The sequence below is a fragment of the Podarcis erhardii genome (genome assembly GCF_964252035.2).
Source record: "Podarcis erhardii genome assembly, chromosome: 5".
NCBI lineage: Eukaryota > Metazoa > Chordata > Lepidosauria > Squamata > Lacertidae > Podarcis > Podarcis erhardii.
In genome coordinates this window covers 92,509,660-92,525,030 of record NC_138509.1, presented here as the reverse complement: position 1 = coordinate 92,525,030, position 15,371 = coordinate 92,509,660, and the positions used below count along the sequence as shown (strand labels likewise).

General features: G+C 43.4%; 1 protein-coding gene across 6 annotated transcripts in view; it reads left to right on the top strand.

Moving 5' to 3' along the window:
* MCF2L2 (MCF.2 cell line derived transforming sequence-like 2) overlaps positions 1 to 15,371 on the top strand; it is a 233,300-nt gene that overhangs the window by 157,682 nt on the left and 60,247 nt on the right. For all 6 annotated transcript variants that reach the window (XM_081862125.1, XM_081862129.1, XM_081862126.1 and 3 more), the window contains 2 exons: positions 9,438 to 9,530; positions 13,043 to 13,135. In XM_081862125.1, the coding sequence (XP_081718251.1) occupies positions 9,438 to 9,530; positions 13,043 to 13,135 (186 nt within the window). The remainder of the gene's footprint in view (positions 1 to 9,437; positions 9,531 to 13,042; positions 13,136 to 15,371) is intronic.

Here is a 15,371-nt window from a genome sequence, read left to right as displayed (position 1 = left end):
TGTCTGCATACACGACGTGAAGGCTGGCAACATCAACCCTGCTGTGTAGGAATCCCTTGCAGACGACTGCAGTGCCTGGAGACAGACAGTCAGGTGGTGTGTCCACAGCAGTGACCAGAGGAGGAAGCACAGAGAGGATCACAGAGAGAATAAATGCCATGGTGCATCTCTAACAGTGAAACCAGACGCCTTCATCTGCCCCAGCTGCAACAAAACATCTCTCTCCCTTATCATCCCCTGCAGCCACAGCAGGCGCTGTAACTCTCCAATGGTCTGACTTCACCCCCAAAAGCGCACCCCTCCATTGTCTCCTAAGATAGACGGATGCCAACAACAGATTGACATCAGTGTCAAACTTGATGCACAGGGAAGAGCAGACAAGGATCTGACTCGCTGGCTGAATCTAGCTCCCCATCCCTGTGATAGGGATGTTTTTAACATGCTTATGGTTTTAGCAGTTCTTGTTTTTATCTGTGAGCTGCCTTGAGTCCTGTCGGTCGAAAAGGTGTGGTATAAATAAACAAACAAAGAAGCATTATTATTATTAGATTTTTACGATTGCATTTTTACTTTCGTTGTGAATCGCTTTGGGACTTTTTGCAGTGGGAATTAATATATAAATACAGTCATACCTCAGCTTACAGATGCTTCAGGTTGTGTTTATTCAGGTTACGGACGCTCCAAAACCTGGAAGTACCAGAACGGGTTACTTCCGGGTTTCGGACGTCGAGCACGCGCAGAATCGCTAAATCGCACTTTGCGCATGTGCAGAAGTGCCAAATCGCAACCCGCGCAGGCGCACCACTGCCGGTTGCGAACACTGCAGGTTGCGAACGTGCATCCCGCACAGATAATGTTCGCAACCCGAGCATACACTGTACAGTGGTACGTCAGGTTAATAACTTAATTTGTTCCGGAGGTCCGTTCTTAACCTGAGACTGTTCTTAACCTGAGGTACCACTTTAGCTCATGGGGCCTCCCACTGCTGCCACACAATTTCTGTTCTCATCCTGAAGCAAAGTTCTTAACCCGAGGTACTATTTCTGGGTTGTTTTTGTTGTTTAGTAGTTTAGTCGTGTCCGACTCTTCATGACCCCATGGACCAGAGCACGCCAGGCACTCCTGTCTTCCATTGCCTCCCACAGTTTGGTCAAGCTCATGCTGGTAGCTTCGACAACACTATCCAACCGTCTTGTCCTCTGTTGTCCCCTTCTCCTTGTGCCCTCAATCTTTCCCAACATCAGGGTCTTTTCCAGGGAGTCTTCTCTTCTCGTGAGGTGGCCAAAGTATTGGAGCCTCAGCTTCACGATCTGTCCTTCCAGTGAGCACTCAGGGCTGATTTCCTTCAGAATGGATAGGTTTGATCTTCTTGCAGTCCATGGGACTCTCAAGAGTCTCCTCCAGCACCATAATTCAAAAGCATCAATTCTTCGGCGATCAGCCTTCTTTATAGTCCAGCTCTCACTTCCATACATCACTACTGGGAAAACCATAGCTTTAACTGTATGGACCTTTGTTGGCAAGGTGATGTCTCTGCGGAGTCTGTAACCTGAAGCGTCTGTAACCTGAAGCGTCTGTAATCCAAAGCGTCTGTAACCTGAAGTGCCACTGTAGAGCTAAACCCAAACCTTATAATCACCTCCAAGCTAAATGCCTGCTCAATCCTCTTACCTAGGGAAGGTTTCCTAGCCCTGAGTAGAGCTTCTTCCTGGTCCCATACTTACATGTATCTGTGTATGTAAGTACACGTGATGTTAACATGAGCCTCATCTCTCTGAATGGTGATAAGCTTCAGGGGTGCAGTGCTGGACCATGGCTGGCTTAGAAGGTCTGTTGCTCAGTGAGTAGGGCGTTTGTTTGGCACACAGAAGATCCTTGGTCCAATCTGCAATATCTTCAAGTAGGGTGGGAGAGACTTGCTGGCTGAAATCCTGGAGAGCCACTACCAATCCGTGTAGGCTAGGGCTTTCCAAACTGGGGTCCAAAAGCTTCATTCAGTTGTTCTGTGGCATCTCCGTAAGAATACAATTAAAAACCATGCAGCATCTAGCACAGGGCATTGCAATGGCTGCAACAGGCAGAAAAATCATTCAGTGGCTCTCCAAGACTTCAGCCGTTTTCACGTGGTCCATGGTGGGGCGGGGGATAGTTTGGGAACCACAGTGGGGAGGGCAAAACTGATCTAGATGGACTCAGTAGAAGACTGAAACTTCTTCCTGAAGACCTTGTTCCAACAGGCCTTGGGGAACTGTTTGCTTTTAAAGAAAGGGCTGCTTTAATTATAGCTATCTGTTTGTTTTTATAGATTTTATATATGGATATAGTTTTAATTCTGTCACTGTTAAAATTTTTAAATAAATGATCCCACCCCCATGTGTTTAGCAGTTCTTCTTTTTATCTGTAATCCGCCTTGAGTTGTGAACCACCCTGTGATCTTTGAATGAAGGGCAATATACAAATTAAACAAACAAACTGAGTCCCGTCAGGGAAAAAGAAAGGATATAAATACATAAATAAAATAAGACTGTTCCCTATGTTCCTTCAGAAGGAGGAAACTGGAGACTTACTGGCATTTTGTAATGCTTGTGTTTACTTAAAAACAGGTTGAGCAGATCATGTAACTTTTCTGATGTCGGATCTCTTATCAGATCAACCAGCACCCGAAGATGTTTACAGGACCCAAATCTCTGTGTCTTTACTCAGTCTCTATCAAAGCTACAGCCTCTTGTTCCTCTTGCAGACACCTGGGTCTCCACATCCCCACAAGGAAGAGGTGTTAGGGTGGCCAAGTGAAAAAGAAGGCTGGCCCCCTGTGCTTTTAACCAGGCAGGGGGCCTTCTTGGTGGTGGTGCCCACCCTGTGGAACGCCCTTCCATCCGATATCAAGGAAATAAACAACTATCCGACTTCTAGAAGACATCTGAAGGCAGCCGTGTTTAGGGAAGTTTTTAATGTTTGAAGTTTTATTCTGTTTTTAATGTTCTGTTGAAAGCTGCCCAGAGTGGCTGGGGAAACCCGGCCAGATGGGCGGGGTAGAAATAATAAATTTTTATTTTATTTTATTTTATTTTATTTTATTTTATTTTATTTTATTTTATTTTATTTTATTTTATTATTTATTTTATTATTTATTTTATTTTATTTTATTTTTATTGTGTAAAAAATTGTGTTTCATCTAGTGCAGCTGGGCACAACAAGTTCTACACTACCTGTCCTCCTTTCCATCTGGTCCCCACCATGTGGAGGGTGGAAGAGAAAATCATGCCCATTTTCCAAAATGGATCCCGTCTTCTAAGACAGTTTCAGCGTATTTTCTATGCATTGTGGACCATTTGCCTGTCATTTCCCCAGCAAATGAGATACTTGCTAGCTAGTCATCTTCAGTAGTCCTATGGACTCCATTAATCCTCTATTGTGTGTATTAATATAACAAAGATGTTTGTTTGTTTGTTTGTTTGTTTGTTTGTTTGTTTGTTTGTTTGTTTTTAATCAAATGAATGCCGGTTGGGGGGAAAGCAGCATGTTTTTATGGTGCTGTTTTATTGGGGTTTTTACTTTCAGAGATTTTAAATATTAAGTGGTTTACAAATACATACAAATTAAATAAATACATACAACCATAGCTGTCAACCTTCCCTTTTTTGGTGGGAAATTCCCTTATTCCAGCGCCGTTTCCGCTGCTTCCCACTGCTATCCCGGATTGTTAGATACAGTGGTGCCCCGCAAGACGAATGCCTCGCAAGACGAAAAACTCGCTAGACGAAAGGGTTTTCCGTTTTTCGAGGTGCTTCGCAAGACGAATTTCCCTATGGGCTTGCTTCGCAAGACGAAAACGTCTTGCGGGTTTGCTTCCTTTTTCGTAAAACCGTTAATACCCGGGGAATCCGCGCTCCGCAAGACGAAAAAATCGCAAGACGAAGCAACTCACGGAACGACTTATTTTCATCTTGCGAGGCACCACTGTATCCCGTGGACTGTCCCCCGGACAGGTGAGGCTGCTGATCCCTTATTTTCAAATCTGAAAGTTGACAGCTATGCATACAACTGATAACATAGCAAATAAAACAGGCTGTGCAAACATTTTCAGCAAATACTAGACATATCCCGGTTCATTAAAGACTCAGGGAATTAAAAGGTCGTAACTAACCTAAAAATTGACAACGAAGGAACTAGAATTGGGGAGAACAGACACTGTTTCCTAAAAAGGCTCTTTCCTCGGTCAACTGAGATCTTCGGATGAAGGGTGGTATACAAATTTATTAAATAATAAAAATAAACAATAATAGCCATGACACAAGCATAGTGGTGGGGGTACATTTTACAGGGTCCCAGAGATTCCAAGGGGCCCAGCTCAGGATTGAACCATATTACTACGAGGAAAGAAACTGAGTCTACATTGTTGACCGTGCTTGACTATATTTACGGAAACTTATTTCCACGTAATCTGCTTTACAGATCTTGTTATATTTGCTGGAGTCAACCAGGAGTATTAGAGCAGAACAAGCAATGTTCCTTACATTGCTTGTCCCAGGCTGAAGACTCAGAGAATATGCTTGGGCGGTTTGAGATACACAGATTTGTGCTTTTCCTATGTGACATCATCTCTCAAAACCACCAGCTCCAGCGTTCCGTGTGCACAGCGAGGAAAATCGGTCAAAGTGAGGGACAGGGCATCATAACAACCCAGGCAGACATTCCTGGGATGCAGCTTGTAGGATCTGCAGAACCCAAATATAAATGAGTAGATGTCTGTTTCAGAAACAAGCTTTTTCAGAGAATTTTCCATGTGATATCTTGCCTCTGGGAAAGAAAGAAAAAACCTACTTCTGGAAAAGGGCATGAGCTATCTTCACTGGTGTTATTTATACATACATAAATCCTGCAACTAACATGCAAGGAGGTCTACATAGCTCTATGGGGCAAGGATATTTTTTTCCGTCAAGTGTGTACCTGCAAGAGAAATTAACATCAGGGAGATAATTCCTGATTTTGCTAGAAAGAGCACCAGAAAAGCAAAGCTTTAAAGTTAATTATTTATCAAATGTTTGTACCTGCATTGGTCCAATAGCATTTAAAATAAATAAATAAATAAAATGACAGGGCCATGCCTTTATTAGGACCAACTAAAAAGGTTGCAAAATAAACAGCAAGCTCTGTAGGGTTTTCTCTAAGCTGCTCCATAAGCAATAAGTGCCTTTGTGTTTCAGTCTAAAAAACAGTTTGAAGGGAATTAGCACATTGATTTTATTCAATTGTATTTATCCGAGGGGACGCGGGTGGCGCTGTGGTGTAAACCACTGAGCCTTGGGCTTGCAATCGGAAGGTCGGCGGTTCGAATCCCCGCAATGGGGTGAGCTCCCGTTGCTCAGTCCCAGGTCCTGCCAACCTAGCAGTTCAAAAGCACGTCAAGTGCAAGTAGATAAATAGGTACCACTCCAGCGGGAAGGTAAACGGTGTTTCTGTGCGCTGCTCTGGTTTCACCAGAAGCGTCTTAGTCATGCTGGCCACATGACCTGGAAAAACTGACTGCAGACAAACACTGGCTCCCTCAGCCAGTAAAGCGAGATGAGCGCCGCAACCCCAGAGTTGTTCACGACTGGACTTAACTGTCAGGGGTCCTTTACTTTTACCTTTACCATTTATCCGAAAAATGCATGCATTGCCTTCTGCTAGTTTATTTATCTAGTTATTAAAAGTTGCACCCCACCCTTTCTCCAGGTAATCTCAAGAGTGCCAGTAGTAGATATGAAAAGGATCTTGGAGTCTTAGTGGGCCACTACTTAATATGAGTCCACAGTGTGATGAAGCAGTAAAAAGAAAGAAAGAAAGAAAGAAAGAAAGAAAGAAAGAAAGAGAAAGAAGCTCAAGCTATTCTAGGCTGCATCAACAGAAGTATAATGTCCAGGGAAGTAATGGTAACTCTATTCTTCTGCCTTGGTCAGACCACACCTGGAATACTGTGTCCAGTTCTGGGCACCACAATTTAAGAAGTATGTTGACAAGCTGGAACATGTGCAGAGGAGGGCAACCAAGATGATCAAGGGTCTGGAAACCAAGCCTGATGAGGAACGGTTGAAGGAGCTGGGTATGTTTAGCCTGGAAAAGAGGAGGCTGAGAAAAAAATTGATATGGAAGATGGAACAAGCTTGTTTTCTCCTGCTCCAGAGGGTAGGATTCGAACCAATGGCTTCTGTTTAGAAGAAAGGAGATTCCGGCAAAACGTGAGGAAGAACTTTCTGACCGTAAGAGCCGCGTGGCAGTGGAATAGTCTCCCTCGGGTGGCTCTCCTTCCTTGGAGGTTTTTAAGCAGAGGTTGGATGGCTATCTGTCATGGATGCTTTCGTTGAGATTCCTGGATTGTAGGGGGTTGGACTAGATGACCCTCGGGGTCCCTTCTATGATTCTATCTGCAGAGGAACCGAACCCTCAGAAAAAACAAATCTAGCTGGAAACCTGCAAGCATCAGAATCACAGACATGATCTGGTTCGCGTTGCCTTTTGTGTTTGTGGAGCTGCTTGGTTTTATTTTCCTCGTTGCTTTGGTTACTTTTGTGGTCTGTCAAGCATGGAAGAGAACACGATGAGTTATTTAGATTTCCCGAAACAAATTTACTGTTAATTTTGCATTAAACCAGACCATTAATTTTGATGCGCTGTGTATTTAAAAGTCCCGTGCGCTGTCTTCGCCCAGCGAGCAGAAACTGTACAGCTATTTTTCTCCATGGAGGGGAAAGAAAAATTAGGGTGTTGTGTTTGGGTTTTTTGTTTTTTTTAAAAAAAGCCGTTAACATGGTCCCTCATAAATTGGGCAAGGCTATAAATCTTGCAGAGGCAACGAGAATTGCTCACTTGTGAAATCCTTGCAGCTCCTGTGAGGAATAGCCTTTTTTTTTGTTTCTGACCATCTTCTCTGAAGCATTAAAGCATTCCTGTTTTAATGGTGAGGCTGAGGCACGAAGACACGATCTGCGCCAACCTTCGGCCACAATTCAAGCTTTGTTTCCAAGGAGTGAAGAGGGGCCCGGTGCTCATCCCAAAATGTAATTCTCTTGGATTCTCGCGCTCTCCCTGACACAGCACAAAAAATCCAAGCTGAGGGAGACATGTCCGCTCTTGAAAGATTCTTCTTTTCTTGAGGCAGTAGCTGGCAGAAAAGAGGAGGCTGGGTTCTGTTTATACGGCTCCTTTCCCAGAGTGTTTCATGCTGCTTCTAACCAAGACGGCCTTCTGTCTACTTTGGCGCAGATTGTTCCCCATCTGTGGCTGTGAACGACAAACTTGATTTCAGACAGAAAATGAGCACTGCTTTTTGTCCTGAAGCATTCCCAGGGCTTTCTAGGTGTTCTTAAAGTTGGGCCGTACCTTGGTGTGATTCTGGCATTTGCTGTGATGCAAGGTTTAAATAACCGTCCTTTTGGTAGTATTACAGTGGTGCCCCGCAAGACGAATGCCTCGCAAGACGGAAAACTCGCTAGACGAAAGAGTTTTCCGTTTTGGAGGTGCTTCGCAAAACAAATTTCCTATGGGCTTGCTTCGCAAGACGAAAATGTCTTGCGAGTTCCTGCGGGGTTTTTTCCCTCCCCCCCCCTTTTCTAAGCCGCTAAGCCGCTTATCCGCTAAGCCGATAAGCCGCTAAAAGCCGCTAGACCGCTAATAGCGCTAATCCGCTAAGCCGTCAATGGGCTTGCTTTGCAAGATGAAAAAACCGCTAGATGAAGAGACTCGCGGAACGGATTCTTTTCATCTTGCGAGGCACCACTGTATTGGACAAGCGCTTTTTAGCCTTTTTAGCCTTTTTGTTCTTTTTTTACTTACTTTTTCATGCGGTTTGGTTTTTAACTGCCTTGTATTTTATGGTACTGTAAGGACTCAGCTACATTAGTCAAGAAACAGCTTTTTGAATGTGTTGTAAACTTGCAATGCCGGGTGGCACCAGAGAGCAATTTTTTTTTTCTAAGCTCTTTTCCATAGCATTTTTTTCTTTTGTTATAACAATTTAATTTCTGAATTATTTAGAGTGTTTTTTTCTCTGTGTGTAGATCCACCCTAATTCACTTTGAGAGATTCTTTGTGTAAAGGTTTTTAAACCAAATTTATTAAAATTCAAACTAAACTAAAAGAGAATTTTAAAAACAGTATATCCAACAGGAAAAAAACTACAGAAAAGAAGAAAGTCAAATACATTAATAAAAATCCTCATATGATTCTCATAAAACACAAAATTATAAATATGTCTATGTAGCACCCAGGCACCATTTTATCTTAATCTTCACACAAATGATTTTGTTGTTGTTGATGATGATGATAGAATGATAGGATTATTATTTCATAGTGGCTGTGGGAGCAGGACCCCCTCCCATGTTCCGGCAGCCTGTGGAGGCCAGAATAAAAACGACTGCCTTCATCAGAGTGGCTGTTTCCTTTGACTACATCCACACCACACAGTTAAAGTACTTCTATTCCTGCTTAACAGTCATGGCTTCCCCACAACGAATCCTGGGAACTGTAGCTTGTTAAGGGTGCTTAGAGTTGTTAAGAGACCCCTATTTCCTGCACATAGATGTGATTCTCAGAGTTCCCAAGGATCAAGGATAGACTGTTAAACCCCTCTGGGTTTTGTTCTCTGTGAGGGGACTAGGGGTCTCCTAACAATGGTACCTTGGGTTACAGACGCTTCAGGTTACAGACTCCGCTAACCCTGAAATAGTACCTCGGGTTAAGAACCTTGCTTCAGGATGAGAACAGAAATCGTGCTCCGGCGGCGTGGTGGCAGCAGGAGGCCCCATTAGCTAAAGTGGTGCTTCAGGTTAAGAACAGTTTCAGATTAAGAACGGACCTCCAGAACGAATTAAGTACGTAACCCGAGGTACCACTGTAGCACCAATGGCAAACTCTAGTTCCCATTTTGGCCGAAGAAATGACTGCTATAGTGGTGCTTTAAATGTGTGCTGCAAATGCAGGCTGATTAAGAATTATTTTGGGTGAACATGCTGGGAACATCACCACAAACCTGTTTGGTGTAGTTTGGAAAGTGGCATCTAGGCTAGCCAAGATTTCCCCTCAAACAGGCTCTGAAATTGTGATATGAATGTGGTTCAGATCTGAATTAAGGGGAACACTGGTTAGCCTTAGCCGTGGTTGACACTGGACTTTATAAAGGGAGTTGAGGTCGGGGGAGAAGACATTAGTCTGCTGGAGGGGCCGTGCAGAGGAAGCGCATATTCCTCAGCCTGGTTTCCTATTTGCTAACCATGGTTAGAAGGCAGGCAGAATTATGACACACACCCATTCCTTGCAGATTTCATTTGAAAGATGAAGTGGTATACAAATCACCTAATTTAATAAATAATTTGGGAAAGAAGATGTTCGGTTGCTTATTTTTTGTTGTTTAACATTATTATTATTATTATTATTATTATTATTTCTTTTTGATTCAGAAAGAAGATCTCCAAATATATGAGAAATATTGTCAAAACAAGCCACGGTCGGAAGCTCTCTGGAGACAATGTGGAGACAGCCTCTTCTTTCAGGTAGGGATTATTATTATTATTATTTAAATTTACTAGATGCTGCTTCTTGTTGCAGGCAACTCATAGAATTTTACAACCACCCAACCACCCACCCACTAAAACCAAGAAGAAGAAAAATACATTAAAAGCACACACACACAGGCAGTTAGGTCCAGGCAGTCAAGCTCGCACAGGCTTCTCCTATTTCTGTATTCATTAAGCTCATACTCTTGAACCAAGTGCTTATAAACCCTACAGAGGGAAAGAACTGTTGAGTGCCTGGATTCATCTGTCCTTCCTAAGCTCACACCTTCCCTTTTCTCTTATGGAGGCTGCTGTCAAACGACATCTCTATTGATTTGTTTGCACAAAGTTTGCAAAGAGATTATATGACGTCTGCTGTTTATTGAGCATTCATTCTGATTTGTTTGCGAGCTTGCAGCAATAACTTGTTATCCCACACTTTTAAGTGCACTTTCCTGATCGCAAAAAGGTCTCCCCTTTTCTTTTTGGAAAGCGAGTTTCTTGCACAAGAGTGCTGAATCTAACTTAATAACACACCCTAAATGTGCTGGTTTGGGTTAAATCCCACTTGCAAAATAGCCACAGTCTGGAAGAGGCCTGCATGAAAGATTTCATCTCATGCTTGTTTGCTTCTTTGAACCTCTGCCCTTCCTACATAGGGACATACTTTGTTCCACAAGGTTTCTTGGGTTTCAGAAGGAATGTATAGACCCCAAAGCGCACACACCTCAAAACACAAAATTTGTCAGGGACCGTGCAGAAGAGGGCTGCACTGAGGAAGAATGATGGGAGCCACCCCCTCCCCCTGCTCCTGAATCTTCCCAGGAGCAGGAGGACAGTATAGATTTAGAACAGTGGTTTGCAGAGGGGCCTAGTTCCGAAGGCAGAAGCTGGGAAATACTGGATGGGGAACAGCTAGCAGAAGGAACACTAGAAGAGAGAGATAATAAATATTAAAATATTAATATATTAATATATTAATATAATTAATTTATGTCTTTTAAAGATAGGATAGCTGCTTGTTTCCTTCACATCTGAAGGGAGAGCATTCCACAGGGCGGGCGCCACTACCGAGAAGGCCCTCTGTCTGGTTCCCTGTAACCTCACTTCTCGCTATGAAGGAACTGCCAGAAGGCCCTCGGTGCTGGATCTCAGTGTCCGGGCTGAACAATGGGGGTGGAGACGCTCCTTCAGGTATACAGGACCGAGGCCATTTAGGGCTTTAAAGGTCAGCACCAACGCTTTGAATTGTGCTCGGAAACATACTGGGAGCCAATGCAGATCTCTCAGGACCAGTGTTATGTGGTTCCGGCGGCCACTCCCAGTGACCAGTCTGGCTGCCACATTCTAGATTAATTGCAGTTTCCGGGTCACCTTCAAAGGTAGCCTCACGTAGAGCGCATTGCAGTAGTCCAAGTGGGAGATAACTAGAGCATGCACCACTCTGGTTAACAGATTCACAGTCTCCGTACAGCATTCACCCCCCCCTTCTCCAAAGGCACAGAGAGTTCAGAAAGTGTTAGAACAGAAAGCACAGAGGGTACAAGCTCAGATTACAGGACCCAGAAGTGACGTAGATTAATAGGGACGGAGGAGGGAGGGACTGCCATTTCTAGGAAATGTGTTCTTTGTTCTCTCGCTGTGATTATTAAAGATTCTAAGTGGTAAGACGTTCCTTTCATTTGATCTTCTTATCTACTGCCATGGGGGGGGGGAGAAGTCGATTCCCCAAAGCCTGACAGTATTCCTTTTTTCCTCTCCCCCACCCTATATTTTCCACATAGGAATGATTTGTTTTCTATGAACATATGTCCCTGAAGTACCAGATTTATAAAGCCAGATATAAAAGCTATAAACAAAGCCATGTTTATCTTAAATGTCCAATGGAGGTGTAAGGAAAGCCCAACTTCTAGACTCCAACCTCCCTCATCCCTTACAGGATAGGCACCCTCTTTTGGAAAAGTGTTTAGTAGATGGTGACTGCCCTTTTAACCTTCGTAGATGGTGACCCAGAGGGTGGATCCTTAGATGGTGAATACATTGTTCAAAAAGGATAGTGTTGTAAAGGCAGTCCTTTTGATATCTGGAGCTGTTATCACGTCCCTTAGATACAGAGAGGTGGTACTTTTAGCTTGGGCTATTTATTCACTCTTAGTCAACCTTACATTATCACTAGAATAAGCCTTCCAGATGATAGTGGTCGCCCAATTCCTATCAGCCTTAGCCAACACAGCCAAAGGTTGTGCCCAAAGAGAGTTATCCAATAGTGTTTGACTACCCCTGCTTTATCCCTTAGCCAATGTTTTTTGGAGAAGGAAACAGAAAATCCACTTCAATTCTAGTGCAAGGATGGGGAGCCTTGCAGATTTTGCTAGAATACAGCTCTGCTCATTGGTGATGACCATTAGCCTTGTTGGCTCGGACTCATGAGAGTTGGAGGCCACGACGACTGGAAGGCCACAGGTTTTTCCATCCCTGTTCTAGTGAATGATCTGAGGAGGACATCCATTTTACTTATGGCACCACCTATCTCTATAGGGCCAAAGTCTGTTGAAGCCTAAAATGAGAATATGAACCCTTAGAAATAAGGGACATGATGTTTTCTGAATTGATCGTGTTCTTTTCACAGGGTATCCACTAGCCATGGGCCTCCTCTCCATGTTCCCACAACCCTGATAAAGGGTTCTGTGATAATGGATTCGGCGTCCCTGAGGAACGCCCTCCTGTCAGATGTCAAAGAAATAAACAACTATCTGACATTTAGAAGACATCTGAAGGCAGCCCTGTTTAGGGAAGTTTTTAATGACTTATGTTTTAATGTATTTTTAATCTTTTGTTGGAATCCGCCCAGAGTGGCTAGGGAAACCCAGCCAGATGGGCTGGGTATAAATAATAAATTATTATTATTATATTCTCTCAATGGGTTCTGCTGGAATCATGAAAAACAGCGTAAATGAATCAGAGATCTTAACTAATCTGGGATAAATGATGAGGAACTTTGGAATAAGCCATTCTTGCTGTTAACCATGAGACACTCTAAGTATCAGTCTTGTGACAGACAAACATAGTCCTTACAGCCTGCGAAATAGGCATTTGGACACTGTTGCTAAAAGGGAATGATTGTCCTAAGATATATTTACAAGATTCTAACGTTGGCTAATGTAAATCTAGTTCCTAATTATGCTTCAAAGACACAGGGACATAATTTGAATTGTATTATTGCAAGCTGCATGAAACCTCATTTTGAAAGCTACCAAAGGACATCTGTGTTTGTGAACCGGAAAGGATGTTTACCTCATAAAAACAACAAGCTTCTCACTTATAAAAGCCATCAAACTGTAATTCAGTCGTGACCGTTGTGTTTAGGGCTGCCATACGTTTGGGTTTTCCCGGACCCGTCCGGGTATCAGGCAGCCATTTTGAGTCCGGGCGGATTTTCGACGAATTGGCAAAACAACAACAACAACCTGGCATCATTTCATCCCCACCTTTTGCTTTGTCTCTTCCAGGAGTGCCAGCGGAAACTGGACCAAAAACTCTCGCTTGATGCTTATCTCTTGAAGCCAGTCCAGAGAATTACCAAGTACCAGCTGCTGTTGAAGGTATGTCTTCATCTTGTCTTCAGCTACTCTGCAGCCGCCCCACAGAATCCTATGACTGCTGAACCTTGAAGGGGAGGGGAAAGCTGGTGTTAGATAATGGTACCCGAGAACACTGTGCAGTTCCGCGTGGGATTTTATGATGGACTTAGCATTGGTCGCGCTCGCAGGTTTTGTGCATGATGTTGTCCTCGTCAAAATGCTCTTCTGTATTATTTCCCTGCTTAATTTGGATTTACTGTAGATTTGGAAGACCTTAAGCATTGCGACCCCACAACTGAGGGTTAGCATGTAGATTGTGTAGAAAGGCCTGGGATTTGGGGTGTGTGAAAAAGGATTCGTGGCTTTAGAGCAGGCATCCCCAACCTTCGGCCCTCCAGATGTTTTGGACCACAATTCCCATCATCCCTGACCATTGGTCCTGTTAGCTAGGGATCATGGGAGTTGTAGGCCAAAACATCTGGAGGGCCGCAGGTTGGGGATGCCTGCTTTAGAGGCTGAGCTGAAAGCACTTGCTGAGTAGCTAAAACCACCACTTTTCTTTCTAGCAATGCTATGTCCAAGGGTAGTGCTGTTCCTTCTAACAGACTGCTCCTTGCTGACCTTGGGTGGGTGCAAATGCTTCCAGGGCAGCTATGCCATGTTTGTTGTGAGATAGGCTGCCACACGCCTGGAATTCCCTGGACATAACCATGATTCATTCGTCAGAAATATGTCTGGAATTGTCAAAAATCGTTGAGAATGTCTGGGGAAAGCTCAACAACTTTGCCAAAAAGTTGCCAATAAGCAGAGGCCTGGGTAGTGGATCAGGGGGTCTGCAGTACTTAGCTAATTGGGAACCACTGCTTTAAACCCTTGTTCATGGCCTCATCCTGCCTCTGTATTCTCTTCCTCCTTTTCTCTATGGCACTAAGCTTGCTTGCTCCTGCCTACAGAACTGCAGCAACGTGAAGCCTTGGGCTCTGATGGCCGAGCTACAGATTACCTAAGGATGCTGTGAATCGTCTTCAAATACTTTTATCTTTAAACAAACAAACAAACTTCTTTTTTGGGCTTTATAAACAGGGATCATAGAATGAGAAATGATACAAATAAATAGACCAGATCTTCTCGTGCCATTTGTCTATCACAAAAATAACAAATTTGCAGTAATCTCTACAACATATGGTTCAGTTGTGGTCATTGTACAAGTTCTTGGTTCGTGGAGTGGTTTAAAAACCCCCTATAACAATAATAAAGGGGACAGAGAACAGAGTTAACATTCAACATTGCATAGCTAAAACACTTAATCAGGAGTCCTTGCGGTTGTGCTTAGATTAAGTATGAGTAAATACTTTTATCTTTTTTAAACAAAGGATTGCTGCTGTGGGAGACTATCTGTTTGAGCACAGGAATGGCAGTGGGGTTGGGGTATCTTTAGCCATTTCTCCTGGTTCTTCAACATATACAGAGAGGGAGAAAAAAATCAAATTTTCAACAAAAGCATTTGAAACTTTTCTGCCATCTGTCTGGGAACTAATGTTTGCTCACTAGAATATACAACTGAATGTGAATTTGATTAGTGTGCTCAGTAGTGATAAGGAAACCTTCTACCAATTCATCCCCCACTACTAGCTTTTCCCTGTTTATCTATCACAGGGGTTAGCAAGGTTCATCTTGCCTGGGCCGGATCGGTCCCGTGGAGATCCCTCCATGGGCTAGATCGTGTGAGAGAGAGAGCCTGCATTTTTCGGCATCTGCGTCTGCGCAGACGTGGTTTCTGGCGCCGCACTGTGCTGGTTTAGCGCAGTGCGCAAGCAGGCAGCTCAGATCAGGGGTGGCTCGTGGGCCAGTCAAACGACCTCCGTGGGCTGCTTCTGGCCCATGGGCCTTAGGTTGCTGACCCCTGATCTATCACAACACGTTTTTATCTTTGTTTTAACTGAAATCTTGTATCTTTGGTTCGGTGGCTTTTGTATATCTGCAAAGCAAATTATTTTAAAATGGAAAAGAAGAACCAGACACATGCACCCAAACTGCTTTTCTACCCATAAGGAAAAAGAGGAGGAAGCTTTCCTCTTTTCTTTCTTTCTTTCTTTGTTTGGGAGTGCATTTTTCATTAGTTTGTATACATTAGTATTGTTAATTGTTTTAATTTTTTTTAATGTATTTTGTGTTTTGTGAAACTTTGTGTTTTGAACTGCCCCGAGAGCTACGGGCGTAGGGCAGTATACAAATTTAATGAATGAGTAAAATAAAT